This window comes from Hippoglossus stenolepis, chromosome 23 (assembly GCF_022539355.2).
Source record: "Hippoglossus stenolepis isolate QCI-W04-F060 chromosome 23, HSTE1.2, whole genome shotgun sequence".
In the NCBI taxonomy this organism is placed as follows: Eukaryota; Metazoa; Chordata; class Actinopteri; order Pleuronectiformes; family Pleuronectidae; genus Hippoglossus; species Hippoglossus stenolepis.
Genome location: NC_061505.1, coordinates 9,492,487 through 9,507,804, shown reverse-complemented (window position 1 = coordinate 9,507,804; position 15,318 = coordinate 9,492,487). Strand labels below are relative to the sequence as shown.

Genomic DNA, 15,318 nt, shown 5'->3' with positions numbered 1-15,318 from the left:
TATTCTAATTAAAAAAAAAGCTTTATTTGTGACGGGAAAACAATTTAAAAGCCCTGTAGTTTAAGATTTTGATTTAATGTTGGAGTTGCTGAGGGAAATACTGTGCTTGGTGTGTGTGTGTGTGTGCGTGTGCGTGTGTGTGTGTGTGTGTGTGTGTGTGTGTGTGTGCAGATAATGTTAATAAAATGCAACCATTTTAGACAACACTCATAGATTATGTTCACGGATCATGCACACATTACGTACGCCTCACTGGGACTTAAGGACTTTTTAGGACAATGGCCATTTGTTATGAGACAACTGAACTGATGCTTGGGCTCTTAATGTGACACGTAGTGCAGAGAGAACCAAACAGAAAGTGAAGCATTCATGTAGTCAGACTTTTATGCTGCAGTCATGTATTTGATGTAAACAATTTTAGTCTTCACGTGTGCATTTTAATAGTTTACATTGAATATTAAACAGCTAATCGAGCTTCTTCCCAACAACATTTTGACTTATAACAGCAGGAAAAACAGGACATGTCATTACAATGACTCATGTACATGAAGCTTCCCAGCAAGCCATACCTGTAGGACAGCATGCACAATACCAGGACCCAGGATCTAGGTCATCTAAATGGAATGCATTTACCGTTTTTACTGTTATCATTCACACCCACATTTTTCCTGCTATGACACGTCAACATATTTGCTGCATAGACTCAAGATATTCTCTCATGTTGTAGATTAATAATAAATAGTGTTTGATGAGTCAGAAGGATCACTTTTGCCATATTTGACTGTGTGTAATGTATGTCATCACATTACACATTTTAAAGTTAAAGATAGGACACCTTGTTGAGTAGATTATAATGTAATATTTTTGGAGACATTTGCACTTTAATTGAGTATTTCAATTGAATATATACTTCTACTTAATCTTATTATAATACAATACAATAAATAAATGTAGATGAAAATAGAGATATCGCATGCTATAGGTTATTAAGTACCCTCCTCATTTCCATGAAATGGAAATAAAAGTTTCAGCTGTGGCCGCAATTAGAGCTGCTGTAGAGAAAGTTGAAAAAGGAGAAAAGTAAAAAGCTCAGACCTATTCAGAATCTAATTTATTTGGAACATGAATACCAATATGATATTTTCTATAATCACAAATAACACACTTTTCTGATATAATTAACTGAAAATGAATTTTTACAGGCTTTCTAGACATCATTAGGGTATAACATACTGTGTTCATGGTGCATTAATTGAGTTCACAAAACGTAGGTGTTCCAGTGAATGAGGTTTGAATAAAAAGTATATACATATACAGCATGAAAACACAATAAACAATGTGAACAAAAGCGAACAGATCCTAACAGAGAGCCCTGGGGGACACCATATAATGGCTCCGATATTTTTCCACCTCCAGTCTCCTGCAGTTCTTGACTGATTCAATAAATTAATGTGGCTGACGTGTTATAATTGAAGATATGCTTTACAACTACACACAGCAGCTACAGTAGTCTTGGCTGAGGTTAAAGAAGTTTTGACAAACAATCAAGTAGTTACGACGGTTTAGTGAGTAATGAGCGAAAACCTGCTTCCACCCAGTTCGTATACTTCATAATACCTATCAGATTTTCAACACTAATATAACAATAAAGATGGCTTTACAAACACACAATGCTTATTGCTTTTTAAAAAATCATATAAAAGAAATAGAGTGTTATTTATCAGCAGTACCCTCTCCTTTTACTGTCAATCACACCACTTATCCCACGAACCCCCAAAAAATTCACAAACATCCAAAAACCTGAATCTGATTTATAAAAACCACTGAGCAAAGTTATCAACACACACTCATGCAAACGTGATAAACTTGACTACGAGGTATGAACAGAGCAAAGCATACACGTCAAATAAAACAACTTCAAGTGAACACGTTTCTTCTGAGATTGATGCAGTGGAACAGACTGCATGCTAACGTGAAAAATCAGTGCATAATATTCAACCACTCTGAAGAAGTTTGGTGAAACATGCATTTGCTGAATGCTTGCTGTCTATTGCAACATTTCCCCAGGTCTTTGGCTTTTATGGAGACCAACATGATGATGATGATGATGATAATGATGATGATGATGTACCGTGAGCATAACAAGAAGACCTAGACAGGCACTTAAAACTACTTGGATATTGTAATTTTTCCAACACATGAAAAGCTTTGTTTACGTATAAGCGATTGCCAAGTATTATAGACAATGACAACCATGCTATGCTAGTATTATTATGCATATTATGCAGAATCGTCTTATCCTGTGAAAGAATTCATAAAAAATCTCTAATCGTTACCATAGAGTAACAGCAACATCACCATAGGTACATTTTCAGTTTGTCAATTTAACAAGGTGTATGTCACAAGCAAATATGACAGGGGCAGCACTAAGATGAGAAGGAGAAATTACTCTTGATTCGAAAGTTGGTGCCAAAGATTTGTTAGTGCTGTGGTTGATAGAGCAGATTTAAGCTAAACAGACAAAATTCGCCCTCTTATTAAAAGTTAGAGTAGGGGCTCAATGTCATTCTCATGTCTGTTCTGTCAATGTGAAGCTGCAGCTAGCAAGTGATTAGCTTAACATATCCTGGCTACGTCAAAAGGAAACAAAATGTGCTTATCAACAAGTTACGTCTATGTTGAAACATAGACTGTATATGAAGATGGACGACATGGCTGCTCCCAAAAAGTGAAGCCAAAACGTCTCGAAGTCATAAACCCGCCTCCTCCATGTAAATGGATAGGGGAAGGTCCAAATAAAATATACAAAATACAAATCAAACACATTTGTATAAACTAAACTAATCAGCTGCTGGCTGTAGCTTCATCTTTAGCGTATAGGCAGACAGTGGAATTGAACTTCTTGACTCTACCCCTCGACCACTAGTCCATTAAGATAAACAGAGTGATTTAAGGGATAATGATATTAATTGGCAGTGGAGTGTTTGTTATACTCAGTAACAAATGGATTATACACTTGGTTGGTCTATGACATATACAGTTTCTAAATCTGGATTATTTTTCCCATGGCATGATAAAGGGTTAACCTTCTGCTTGGGATAACACATCTTCATACCCGGCCGTTCGGGTGTCATCAGCATTCAAGTTATCAACTTTGTTCTGTGACCACACTTCATAAAACATCACTTCATAGATAAAACATTCAAAGGACAATGCAAAGAAACATTCATGAATCATTAAATGATCACGGATAAGTGGAAGGCAGCTGACGCCAGATCTCTTGTCCCAATTCTAAAGTGGATAAACACCAACCAGCAAACATAAAGCAAAAACACTGCTCATGTGTAAGCAATAAAAAGGACATAGCTAAAAGAAACAAGGCACAAACTTTATACAAAAACTTGCCTTTCTGACAAACACACCCGAGTTACCCTAGTTCTGTCTGTGGTTGATTAACGGTCAGTAGTAAAGGCTCTTTTTATTAACGTAACCTGAGAGGGGTCCCTTTTTCGCCAGCAGCTTTCAGGTGAAGACTTCCATCCTTCTGATGCAATTAGCCATTAAAGTGGTTTCCAAATGCTGAAAGTAGCCGTCACAGTGAGTAAAAAAAGCAAAATGTTCCCATCACTCCCAAAGGGGTTTCTTGACCCTGTTTACTGCCAGTCTGGGTCTTGTAGAGAAAGGCAAAAAAACAAAAGAACACACACAAAAATAAAAGCTTCCAGTATCCACAGACAAACCAAGCTCCCATAGCACAAAAGAGGACAGTGAAGGCGAGCAGATGGATTCTTTAAGTGTGCATACAGTGTTTCATCGTGGCAGCCTGTAGCATCTGTGCAGGCAGGAGGTAGTGTAGCGCTGCAGACCTACACGTGGGTGCGGAAGTGGTGGCTGGCTAGAAGCGGCTGCCTGACTCGGAGCGGGAGCAACCACAGGAGTTTCCAGCGTGTGCCGCAAACTTCGGCTAGTGCCCACTGCCATGACCTCTTTGAGCCACATCTGAGAGGAGGAAAGAAAAAGGTAATTACTGATGTAAAAGGGACATTACAACAACATTGGAAGGGGCGAGTACAACGTGTTGGAAAACGCGCTTATTTGCTTTCTTGTAATGCTAAAAAGACAGATACCACTTTCATGTCTCTGTTCAACATATAGACTGTATATAAAGATGGGTGAGGCATCTCCAACTATCCAGTGATTAAGCTAAAATATCCCGGATATGAACGCTGCCGCCTTCCGTATTTGGAGCCTGAGTCTGCGCGGTAACAATAGGGGGATACAGCTGCAGTAGCGAGGTACAAACACTAAAAAGACAGAAACCATCTTTGAGAAAAAAAAATATTTAAAGTGGAATTTGACTTCTTAGTTTGACTCATTTCCCATCCATTAACATGGAGGAGGCAGGGTTTCTGACCTATACTCCAGCCAGCCACCATCGCGATCAAGACGCTTCATGGTTCATGGTCTTGGTTCAACTTAGAGCTGGAGCCAGCAGCTGGTTAGCTTAGCTTTGCATAAAGACAGGAAACAGAATAAGTAAAGCAGACTCACACTTCATTTGACAACTGAGCCATTTTCTCAATGGTGGTAGTATCCTGTAAAGACAGAAAAGCAAAGATCAATACAAAATAAATGGGTATTTTCACAAAAGAAGCTCCTTCATGATGAATCTTTAGAGAGTCACCCGATCAGCCAGAACAACAAACTCCTGTTGACAGCTCTGATCATGGAGGCTAAGTTTTGACGTCTCAAACCTTACAACTGTGAAAGCTTATAAATTACATTTGGTTGTCATAAAATTATTTTGTCACGTCACTTAAAGGAATAGTTCATCCAAAAATGAAAATTCACTCATTATCTACTCACCCCTATGTCGATGGGGGGTGGGTAAAGTGTTTGACTTTGACATTTCCACTGTGTTTTAAGCCTAAAAGTCCACCAGAAGTCACTAAGCTAGCGGTTTTAGCATTTCAGCACAAACAAATGATGCTGTGAATAAAATATACCATCATGCATCATTACATGAACATAAATGCATTAGAGAATGTAATTTGAAACAAGATAATAAACCCTTTTGTCGTTATTGAGTACTCACAGACAGGATGCCCGTCATCTGGGTGTAAAACAAACTCGCCATGCCACCAAACATGACCAAACCCATGAGCGCCGACACCCGCAGCAGAGCCAGTTCGTGGCGTGTTGTAAACTTCTCCTGAAAAGAGAGCGGTGACGCTTTCATGTTATATGCTATTATCTGATGCATTTTTCTGAGTTGATTATTAACTTTTATATTTCACAAGTGCTATGGACGACTCTTAAGGCATATAGCAAAGCATTCAGCTCAACTATTGTGGGTAATGTTGACACACAAGCTTTCAGATAATTAAATAGAAGCAGCACATGCATTTTTCTGTCAATTGATGATATAATTTACTAATATTCCAGCAGAACGTACCTGGTCCAATCCCATCAGTGGCTGGAAGTAATAGTACTGGCAGAAGTCCAACACCAGTGTGAACAAACTTAACACCTGAGTGTAGAGACAGAGCTGCAGGAAGAGCCAGTGGTTGTCTTCTCCCACACAGTTATTGATCCTGGAAATAAACTTGATTTAGCCAATAATCTTGTATAATCTATGTTTATGTTGATATATAATAAGATCTGGTCTGACGTAGCACAAACTACGTATGAATGTGTGTGTGTGACTGGGTGAATGCGACTTGTTGCGTAAATCTCTTTGAGTTGTTGATTCGACTGGAAAAGTGCCATATAGATACAGTCCAGATACAGAGCAAGAATGTCATTAGTGGTGTGCATCCTTACCAGGGACAGTGGTGGTCCATCCTGCGCACACAGTGGCCACAGCGACTGCAGTGGTGGGACCTTTTGGGTCTCATTAAGTTGCATTTATTGCACAGCTCCCAGTGCTCCCGCTCTGTGACATAAAGACAACAACATGTACTTTATTACTGGTTAACAAACTGGCTAACCAATGACAAAGGGACACAATAAATCAACAATCTACAAACAATCTATTTTGACTAAGGAGAGACGTCACTTTTATGATCATAGTCACTTATTTACAGGTGTACTGATTTATGGGTAAACAGTAAAAACATGCATTATCTGACACATTGGAACAATAAAAGATTTGCTTTATAGAAAAGCAGGAAGAAAGTAAGGTGGGCTTTACTGTTTCCGCACCAGAGTGAGGTATGTGGGGGTCCACAGGAAGGCGACCGGGATCTGCTGTGGAAGCTCTGAAGAGGGCCGCTAGGCAGAGGGCTGATGACATGTAATAACCTGAAGAAATACACAGAGTGTGATCCACGCACTTTCAATCCAGAGTAATTATACTGCGTTTTTACACAAGTAATCCTATGTCTATTATTTTTTGTGGCCACAATATGTCACAACTGTCTGTGGCCCCTAAGCAATGGATGAGACACCTTCTTTGTTCATAACAAAAACAAGGACACTCACAAACAACCGTGGCCCAGGGGATGTGTCCTTCATTGTAGTGGGGAAGCAGAACCAGCTTGGGAATGAAGAAAGTGTTGTAGAGCCAGATCCCAAATACCACACTGATGCACAACCACCCCATGGGGTCCACCACAAAGTGCAGTCGAAGCTTCATGGCTGCGGGGGGCTCCGGGGAAACCTACAGAAGACCACAGCACACACGTGAAGATTCAAACGTGTGGTTGGTGTCTGGTAAAAGCGATGGTCCCCTGCTCTCTCACACACATGCTTAATAAACATGACATATATGTTTTATAGAGGAGTGTGTGTGAGTCCTCAATTACTATTAGTGTGGAGTTTGTAGAAATGATATGTTTTAAATAAAATATCTATCACAAAGCCATTATTTGATTTTATATTTTTTATATCTCTAGTCTTGATTTGGAGTTGTACTCTTGCAATGTTTTCACTTACAAAAAACAAAACACTTACATCTGCTGTGCCATAATTTTAAACGCTATGTTGGTCTAATGAACAACTTTGTATAGCTTCAGTCATTTATCTTTAAACCTGTATTTATATTTGGCTTCAATACTCTTGCATGTACTTTACAGCGACAGCTTTGTAGTAGTTCTGGTGGCGATACTTTAATCTATATCTATCTATCTATCTATCTATCTATCTATCTATCTATCTATCTATCTATCACATTGACTGAGAACACCACTACCTGACACGTGCTCAGGAGGTAACAGTAGGTCATATTTAGCTGTAAATTAAACCTTTTTAACAAAGGCCTTAGTACTGTGTTATACAGCAGGTTAGTGTAAACAAGCTCAGTCCCCTGCACAACACAACACACCTCACAAATCAACACAGTCTGAATCAGCCTCCACATCACTGCCGGTGTTCATTATGAGCAGGTTGCTCTATCATTATTCACACACACAGGAAACACTGTGATGGGCTGGGCTCTGTAGCCCTGCTGTGCTGCTAGCTAACCTCACTGAGCTAACCGGATTCAAAACACACGCCTTCACGTACAAACAGAAACAGTCCCACTTGCTGATCGCCAGTCATGATTTTAAACCCTTCAACGGGAACAAACCTACTTCTATGTGATCGCTGTCCTGTTCAGCGCAGGAATCAGTGCAGCTACTTCCTCATCCGAGCCTCTGTGGGCTGGACAGGACAAGTGTCGTTACCTGCAGAGGAGAAACTCACTTCCGGTTTATTACTGCTGTCAAATCAGACAACTCTCTATGGAACTATAGTGATAATAATAATGATAATAAGAAGAAGAAGAAGAAGAAGAAGAAGAAGAAGAAGAAGAAGAAGAAGGAGAAGAAGAAGAAGAAGAAGAAGAAGAAGAAGAAGAAGAAGAAGAAGAAGAAGGAGAATTATAATAAGCATAATAATTGAAATAATAATAATAATAATAATAGTAATAGTAATAATACTACCAATAATAAACACATGAATAAATACAAATGTATCATGTATTTATCATTATTAACTGTTTTTTAAATATAATGAATGATGGAAAAAGTTAAATCCACCTGCATGTATATCGAAATATTAAGTGTTCATTATGTCCATACAGTATTCTTATTATATGACATACTATGATTTATTAAATTTTTTAATTTTATCATTATTATTGTCTGCCTTTATTGCTTCTTCTACAATTAATAAATCATTTTCTTTTTATGGTAATGAAAGCGAAATTGTTTCACTTGTTCTTGTATAAACAGTGTGACAATAAAAAATCTTGTGCATGAATTTTCCAACAGCTTGGTAATTTAATTCTGGTACAGGTAACAATAAAGCAATTATTCGATTAATTGATTGGTTGATCAAAAGCAATAAACCTGCAGCAAGATTCTTTTCAAGACATCATTCTTGAAGCAAAATGACCACAATTCACTACTGTTATCTTCTCAGTTTACCTTTTATTTACTTATTTGTATGCTGTTCATTCATTTTTTTGGTATGTTGTTGTTTTATCCATAATGGCAAACTGATGCATATCGTATATAGTAGGTATATAATATACGACGTAACTAAGTTGTTGTCGAAGGGCCGTCATTTAAAAAAGGGGTTAGGGTTAGATCAATACCCAATATCCACACATGTATTTAAATATATCTATGAATTCGTGGGGGTTAATATAATATTTTGTTGTAGACTTTTTTGTGATACTATATATCAACCATCAGCAGTTGTATCGTGGTGGTTGACGCTAACTTGACGCAGCAGCTGTGCGCAGGTGGGCGGTGCGGCGAAGTGCGGTGAAGTGCGGCACCTGCTACCGGGGAAACAAACTGCCTGTCAAACACGGTTACTACCCGTGAGGGTGCGGCGTGTTTTGTAACTTCCTTGGATTTTAAAATGTGTCTGATCCATACACTGTATATAAAGAGGACTGATCTCATTCATATTGATCTGCATCCACCGCCACGTGTTTTTATTCCAACTGAATGAAACACTTATTACATAAAGGCGACGGAAGTAGCATAATTCTACTTCCGCTAGCATTAGCAGCCGGTGTTTGTTGACAGCAGCGTCACCTAGCAGTAACACCGCAGTTGTCGCTTCGCCGTGTTGTCGAGAGACAAGCGAGCTCAAATCGTGGCAGCTCGTAGAGGCACTTCCGGTGGCAACAGAAACTGCCACTGAATTGTAAAGGCAGTTGCCCCTGCTGCCACCCTGTGTGATGACAACTACCGCTGTTTGTGACTTAGTCCCTGAGATTTATACGTAGTTTATGAATGTTTATCGGCGTGTCACTGCTCTGAGCACCATGAATAATTGATCTGTATTTCTCCACTTGTATTGTGAAACATGCTCGTTTATATCTGATTTGTTTGTCATATTTGTACCGATTCTGCTTAAATGATGTCAATGCTTTGTGTCATTGAACGTATGGTGTCATGGTGTCATCCCTTCACATCTGTTTTATTATTTTCTACTTTCTGTGCTCCTATGTAGTGTATTTCAATATGTCATTCTGAGTCCAACCCCCCGAGAGCTAAACAACTATCCAATAAACTTTCATAAACTAGTAGTGACAACTGCCCCCACACACTAGTGGCAACTGTGACAGCTGCCTCGAAACTGTGTGGCATCAAAAGCCACACTGTTTGGCAACCAAGGCAGCTGCCTCGAAACACTGTGGCATCAAGGGGAGCTGCCTTTACATATCAGTGGCAGTTTCTGTTTCCACCGGAAGTGCCTCTACGAGCTAGCGCTGCCACGATTTGAGCTTGCCCTTACTGGAGGTGTTGTCGGGGGTTGAAATGGCGTCTTCAAGCTCGTACAAACTCCGGTGCTCCATACCGGGACACGAAATGGACGTCAGGGGACTCGCAGCTGCTGTTTTCCCGGAGGGAGCTTTCGTATCCGTGTCCAGAGACCGAACCGGAAGAGTCTGGGTACCGAGGTAGCGAGCATTAGCCTGCTACTAGCTAACAAACCGTGGAAGCCATCTGCTGTTTATGCGAGTTTTCCCGTAACATTATCCTCAGGAAAAGATGCACTGGTCACAAACGCTTTAATAGCAACCATCACGCAAGTAACCCACTTATAAGAGGTGTCAGCTAACGTTGGTAGCCGTGTTAGTGAGCGCAATGCTAACATGCACTCAAATTAGCCTTGTCATTCATTCAGCTGTAACTCAGGGTTGTTGTGGTAACAGCTTTATTCACCGGATCTACATTGGCTCATGTGTTGTGCCTGTTAGTCCATTTACTGTGTCTTCTGACTATGATCAGCAACACCATTATCAGGTACTTGTTCCCACTTTTCTACACCTCACACGTCTGTTTGCTCTGTGCCCTCCTCTTGACAGCCCAGACAAAGGCTTCACAGAGACGCACTGCGTGTCTGGCCACTCAAACTTTGTATCCTGCGTGTGTATGATCGCACCCAGTGAAACATATCCCCGAGGACTCATCGCCACAGGTGGGAATGATAACAACATATGCGTCTTCTCACTGGACCGACCGGAGCCCCTGTTCACTCTCAAGGGTCACAAAAACACAGGTGGGTCAGGCTAAGCACACAAGTAAACGTCCTATTTGCTCTGCGTGTCGAGAGTTTGTGTCTCCTGGTTCAAGTTGTCTAACTTTTGATGTTTTTCAGTCTGCACTCTGTCATCCGGGAAGTTTGGGACACTGCTGAGCGGCTCCTGGGACACCACGTCCAAAGTCTGGCTCAATGAGAAGTGCATGATGACCCTGCAGGTATGTCAATGCGTCTCTTCTTTGATACTGACTGTAGCCGACATTTGCACGTTTTTTTAATATGTTTTAATGTTTGTTTTTCCTGTGAAACTTTGACAAGTAAATACATGATTAGATATTGTGACAGAGGATATTGTCTGCTTGTTATTTTGAATACAGGGCCACACTGCAGCAGTTTGGGCAGTGATCATATTACCTGAACAAGGCCTCATGTTGTCTGGATCAGCAGATAAGACCATAAAGCTTTGGAAGGCTGGTCGGTGTGAGAAAACATATACAGGTGAATGTTTGCAAAATGTTAAAACTGAGTAAATTACAATGGAGTATTAGGGCCATATTGAAGAAAACACATTGAGAAGAAGTTTGTAATATAATACAAATTCAGTCATAGTTTGATGAGAATAAACCAAATGTCCTCCTCCACTCCATTCTCCACATTCCCAATTTTAACAAATGTTGTAGGATTGTACAGGAGCTAAGTGTTTACAAGCCGCAAATGCAACAATCTTTTCTTTCTTTCATTTTAGGTCATGAGGACTGTGTCAGGGGACTCGCAGTGATCAGCAACACTGAGTTCTTCTCCTGCAGCAATGACGCTAGTATCAGAAGGTGGCTGGTGACAGGCGAATGTGTACAGGTCTATTACAGCCACACCAACTACATCTACAGCTTAGCTGTCTTCCCCAATTGCCAAGGTGTGTTTTCATAGTTAAATGCCTGAAATGTGGGTGTTAGTAACCACTGCAACCAACATCCATTTTCTTCTGCTGTACATCCTGACCACAGACCATGTTTTTTCCCCGTCAGATTTTGTAAGCACAGGAGAGGACAGGTCGTTGAGGATATGGAGGGAGGGAGAGTGCTCCCAGACCATCCGCCTGCCTGCCCAGTCTGTTTGGTGCTGCTGTATCCTTCCTAATGGAGATATAGCTGTTGGAGCCAGGTAACAGAACTGCATGTAGCATATTTAGTCAATAACCATTTCCCAAAACACATCCATTCTCCATTTGTCACATCATAAATACTTAAACACCTTTTCATACTACTTTTCACAGCATGCATTTTCTTTTGGTTTGTCCAAACAACGTGATTTAGATTCTCAGGTGAACTTCGAGTAAGTAGTTTTGTGACTAACCCAGATGCTGCCTCTCTGCCCACAGTGATGGAATTATCCGTGTTTTTACGGAAGCTCAGGACCGCATTGCCAGTGCAGAGGACATACAGGCCTTTGAGGATGAGCTCTCCAAAGCCACCATTGACCCAAAGACAGGCGACTTTGGAGACATCAAAGTGGAGGATCTTCCTGGAAGGGAACACCTTAATGAGCCTGGTAAGGAAATATCACTGAACGTTTAAAAAAAACGAGAAAATCTGCTCAATTAGAAGCTTCGTTTAAAGGATTTTTTTTTGACGTAGTGATGTTTCTTCTTCTAATAAATATGAGTCGTTATCTTAAACTCTCACTATCTATGTTAACCAACACACTGTAATAAAAATACATGTAATAGTTAACATCAAAATAAATGTATACAAAAAAGCAACAAAGTTAAATTAAACTTGGTGACATATACAAAGTACGTGAGGAAAACACATGATACAAAATAGAAAAATCGTGTCATACTAATAGTTGATATTCCATCAAATGTTTGGGCAGAATAGCCATCATAAATACAAACTACTGGAGGTTCCTCTGTCTAATTAAAACATATAATTCAATGGGACATGTAGAGAAACATGTAGGACTCATGATGGAGGAAGATGGATACCAGAAAAGATATTGTCAGAAAATAGACATGTATTTTATCATGTTTCACATTATTGCATCTGGTGTCACTGGTTCACAAGTCATAAAGAGAAAGTAGCCTTTCTGCTAAAGGATAGTTTTGCTCTCTTACTTCCTCCAGGAAATCGTGACGGACAGACACGGCTCATTAAAGAGGATGAGAAGGTGGAGGCATATCAGTGGAGTGTCAGCGACGCCCGCTGGGTAAAAATTGGGGACGTGGTCGGAGGCTCAAACCAACAGACTTCCAAGAGTGTGATGTACGAAGGAAAGGTAAGGGCACAAGACAATTGACCAGGTATGAACTCTGCAATGAGAAAAGTCATCACTGACTCCTGATCTTGCCCCCAGGAGTACGACTACGTCTTCACCATCGATGTGAACGAGGGAGGGCCATCCATGAAGCTGCCTTACAACTTGTCAGAGGACCCCTGGCTGACAGCGCACAACTTCTTACAGAAGAATGACCTGAGCGCCATGTTCCTTGACCAGGTTGCCAATTTTATCATCGAGAACACTAAAGGTCACGTGGTGGGACCAGCTCAGCCTGCTGGTGGTGATCCATTCACTGGTGAGACCAAAAAATACTCACTTGTTTTCTACTTGTGTTTTGTGATTTATAAACTGTACATTTTTCATATTTTAATTATCGTATTTAAGACGAAATTGTCCTTAAAATGTTCTGTCTTTTCATCTCACAGGAGGAGCTCGGTATATTCCTGGGGCTTCTGATAACAGGCCAGGCTTTGGAGCTGACCCCTTCACAGGTACAGTATTTTTACTGAAAGGTTTTCCACAAGTTGAACATCATCAGTGATGTTATGTTTTTATTGGTGTGTGTTCTATTTTCACCGCAGGCTCTGGTCGCTACATCCCGGGGTCTGGTGACAACCCAACTGCTCCTGTAGGCGGGACAGATCCTTTCACAGGTGAGTTCATTGCTATGGAACCTGATAGATTTTGGACATTTAATGTTGACACAAAACAAACTAGACAATGAGGTCATGAGGCTTCTGGGTTTGTTTTTACTGGAGATCAAATTGTGGCATTTGTCTCAACTTAACCGATGAATAAAGATAGGAGTAGATAACACAAACCCATGTCAATTGCATGTCTACAATATTAAAAACGGCACAAGCACAAGGCAGATCATTTTCTTACCTGGCAGGTGGAGATGCCTACTCCTCAGCAGCCCTCAGGCAGATCGGAACCAACATCTATTTCCCAAAGACTGATGGTGTGACTTTTGAGCAAGCCAATGTCATACAGATCATTGGTAAGTATTCTGTGTGCTTGATGATGTGCAACTACAGTCTGCTTCAAAACATGCTGAATGAGTTGTAATGATAAAACGTCTTATTAATTCATCTAGAGATACTGGAGATTTAAAATGCATCTGTAAAATTTGAACTAATGCTAATGTTGGCTATGTAGCTGTTGTAAACACTTGCATATATGACCTTTTTAAACTCTTGATAAATTATAGTGAACTGTGTTTCTTTAGGTTTTCATAATTTTAAAAAGTAAACACTACACTCACACTTCTTCTCGTGAGGATATTGGACAAAATACCATCACCATATAAGCTTCCTAATTTTTTTTACCAGCCAAGCTGAAGGAGCTGAATGAACATGCCCCTCAGGAGCACAAGCTGTCTGAAGAGATTCTGGAAAGCCTTGACCGGCTTCTGGTGTCAGTCTGTGCACCCAACTCCTCTGAAGATCCTCCAAACCTGCAGCAGATCAACCTCCTCTGGAAGGCTTGTCACTGGCCTGAAGGTACAGCAACAGCTTTCTAACCCAATCTATGATGGTCTTTGTTCATTGGTTTTATGTTTTACTGCAAAGTTATTCCAAAATATTAGAATCCAAAAGTTTCTCCAGTACAATAATATTCACTAACCAAACGCCCCTTTCCTCTCCCCTGGATTGTAGACATAGTGTTTCCTGTCCTGGACATTATGAGGCTGGCGGTGCGCCACCCGCAGGTTAACGAGAGCCTCTGTGGCGAGGCAGAGGGAGTCCAGCTGTGCAACCATCTGCTGAGCCTCATGAGGCCTGAGGGACGTCCTGCCAACCAGATGCTGGCGCTGCGGACTCTGTGTAACTGCTTCAGTGGCAGGCACGGCCGAGCCCTCCTCATGGCCCAGCGTGAGACTGTGCTAGCACGTGCCGCTGACCTGGCCACCGTCAGCAATAAGAACATCCACGTTGCCCTGGCCACTCTGGTGCTTAACTATGCCGGCTGCCTGCACAGCCAACCCGATCTTGAGGCCAAGGCCCAGTGCCTGTCTGTGGCCAGCAGAGCTCTGGAGACGGTGCAAGACAAGGAGGCTGTGTTTCGACTGCTGGTGGCCTTGGGAACCACAGTGGCATCAGACCAAACAGCCAAGGACCTGGCTCGCTCTTTGGGGGTCAATTCTCAGATATCCAAGTACTCATCAGTGTCTGATCCATCTAAGGTGGCCGAGTGTTGCCAGTTGGTTTTAAAAGAAATACAATGATATAAATGATTAGAAAACAAAAAAGAGCACGTCTTTCTTACTGTTGCTCTGTTCTGCTTGATCAGTTGTGGTGGAGACTTAAATAAATGTATGTTCTGTAATATAAAAAGGACAAATGAAGTCACTGCATATGCTTAGTCTGTGTTTTTATTTCATCTCCTCCTTAACTAATTTGTTAGGTATATGTTGGTTGAATGCTGTAATAATGGCAAATAGAAGTGTTAAAGGCACGTTGTGTAAAGATGTTAAGACTGTAAATATATATTTAGCCATATATATGTTTTATATTTTTCCTACTGTCATGTTACACTACCACTACACATGTT

The 15,318-nt window shown here is 40.7% G+C and overlaps 2 protein-coding genes across 2 annotated transcripts; one reads left to right on the top strand and one right to left on the bottom strand.

The window, feature by feature from the left end:
- Window positions 1-1,092: 1,092 nt before the first annotated feature.
- On the bottom strand, window positions 1,093-7,686 carry zdhhc21 (zinc finger DHHC-type palmitoyltransferase 21). The gene is made up of 8 exons (XM_035149712.2): window positions 7,575-7,686; window positions 6,484-6,661; window positions 6,205-6,303; window positions 5,824-5,935; window positions 5,456-5,594; window positions 5,096-5,212; window positions 4,552-4,595; window positions 1,093-3,999 (listed from the first exon to the last, which is right to left on the bottom strand). Exons 2-8 carry the CDS (start codon window positions 6,635-6,637, stop codon window positions 3,867-3,869), a joined length of 798 nt encoding a protein of 265 aa, XP_035005603.1. The 5' UTR covers window positions 6,638-6,661; window positions 7,575-7,686; the 3' UTR covers window positions 1,093-3,866.
- A 1,981-nt stretch (window positions 7,687-9,667) lies between these two features.
- Window positions 9,668-15,121, top strand: plaa (phospholipase A2-activating protein). The gene is made up of 14 exons (XM_035148981.1): window positions 9,668-9,904; window positions 10,313-10,506; window positions 10,606-10,706; window positions 10,866-10,986; window positions 11,234-11,401; window positions 11,514-11,649; window positions 11,867-12,036; window positions 12,611-12,762; window positions 12,841-13,060; window positions 13,191-13,256; window positions 13,347-13,418; window positions 13,658-13,765; window positions 14,097-14,267; window positions 14,424-15,121. Exons 1-14 carry the CDS (start codon window positions 9,762-9,764, stop codon window positions 14,990-14,992), a joined length of 2,391 nt encoding a protein of 796 aa, XP_035004872.1. The 5' UTR covers window positions 9,668-9,761; the 3' UTR covers window positions 14,993-15,121.
- Window positions 15,122-15,318: the final 197 nt, after the last annotated feature.

Coding starts and splice junctions, on each gene's coding strand:
- zdhhc21 (XM_035149712.2), bottom strand. CDS start 6,637: ATGAAGCTTCGACTGCACTTTGTGGTGGACCCCATGGGGTGGTTGTGC. Junction 5,595..5,823: donor ATGGACCACCACTGTCCCTG/GTAAGGATGCAC, acceptor GTTTATTTCCAG/GATCAATAACTGTGTGGGAG. Junction 4,000..4,551: donor GCTCAGTTGTCAAATGAAGT/GTGAGTCTGCTT, acceptor TCCTCCTCTCAG/ATGTGGCTCAAAGAGGTCAT.
- plaa (XM_035148981.1), top strand. CDS start 9,762: ATGGCGTCTTCAAGCTCGTACAAACTCCGGTGCTCCATACCGGGACAC. Junction 12,763..12,840: donor GTGTGATGTACGAAGGAAAG/GTAAGGGCACAA, acceptor TCTTGCCCCCAG/GAGTACGACTACGTCTTCAC. Junction 13,257..13,346: donor TGGAGCTGACCCCTTCACAG/GTACAGTATTTT, acceptor TTTTCACCGCAG/GCTCTGGTCGCTACATCCCG.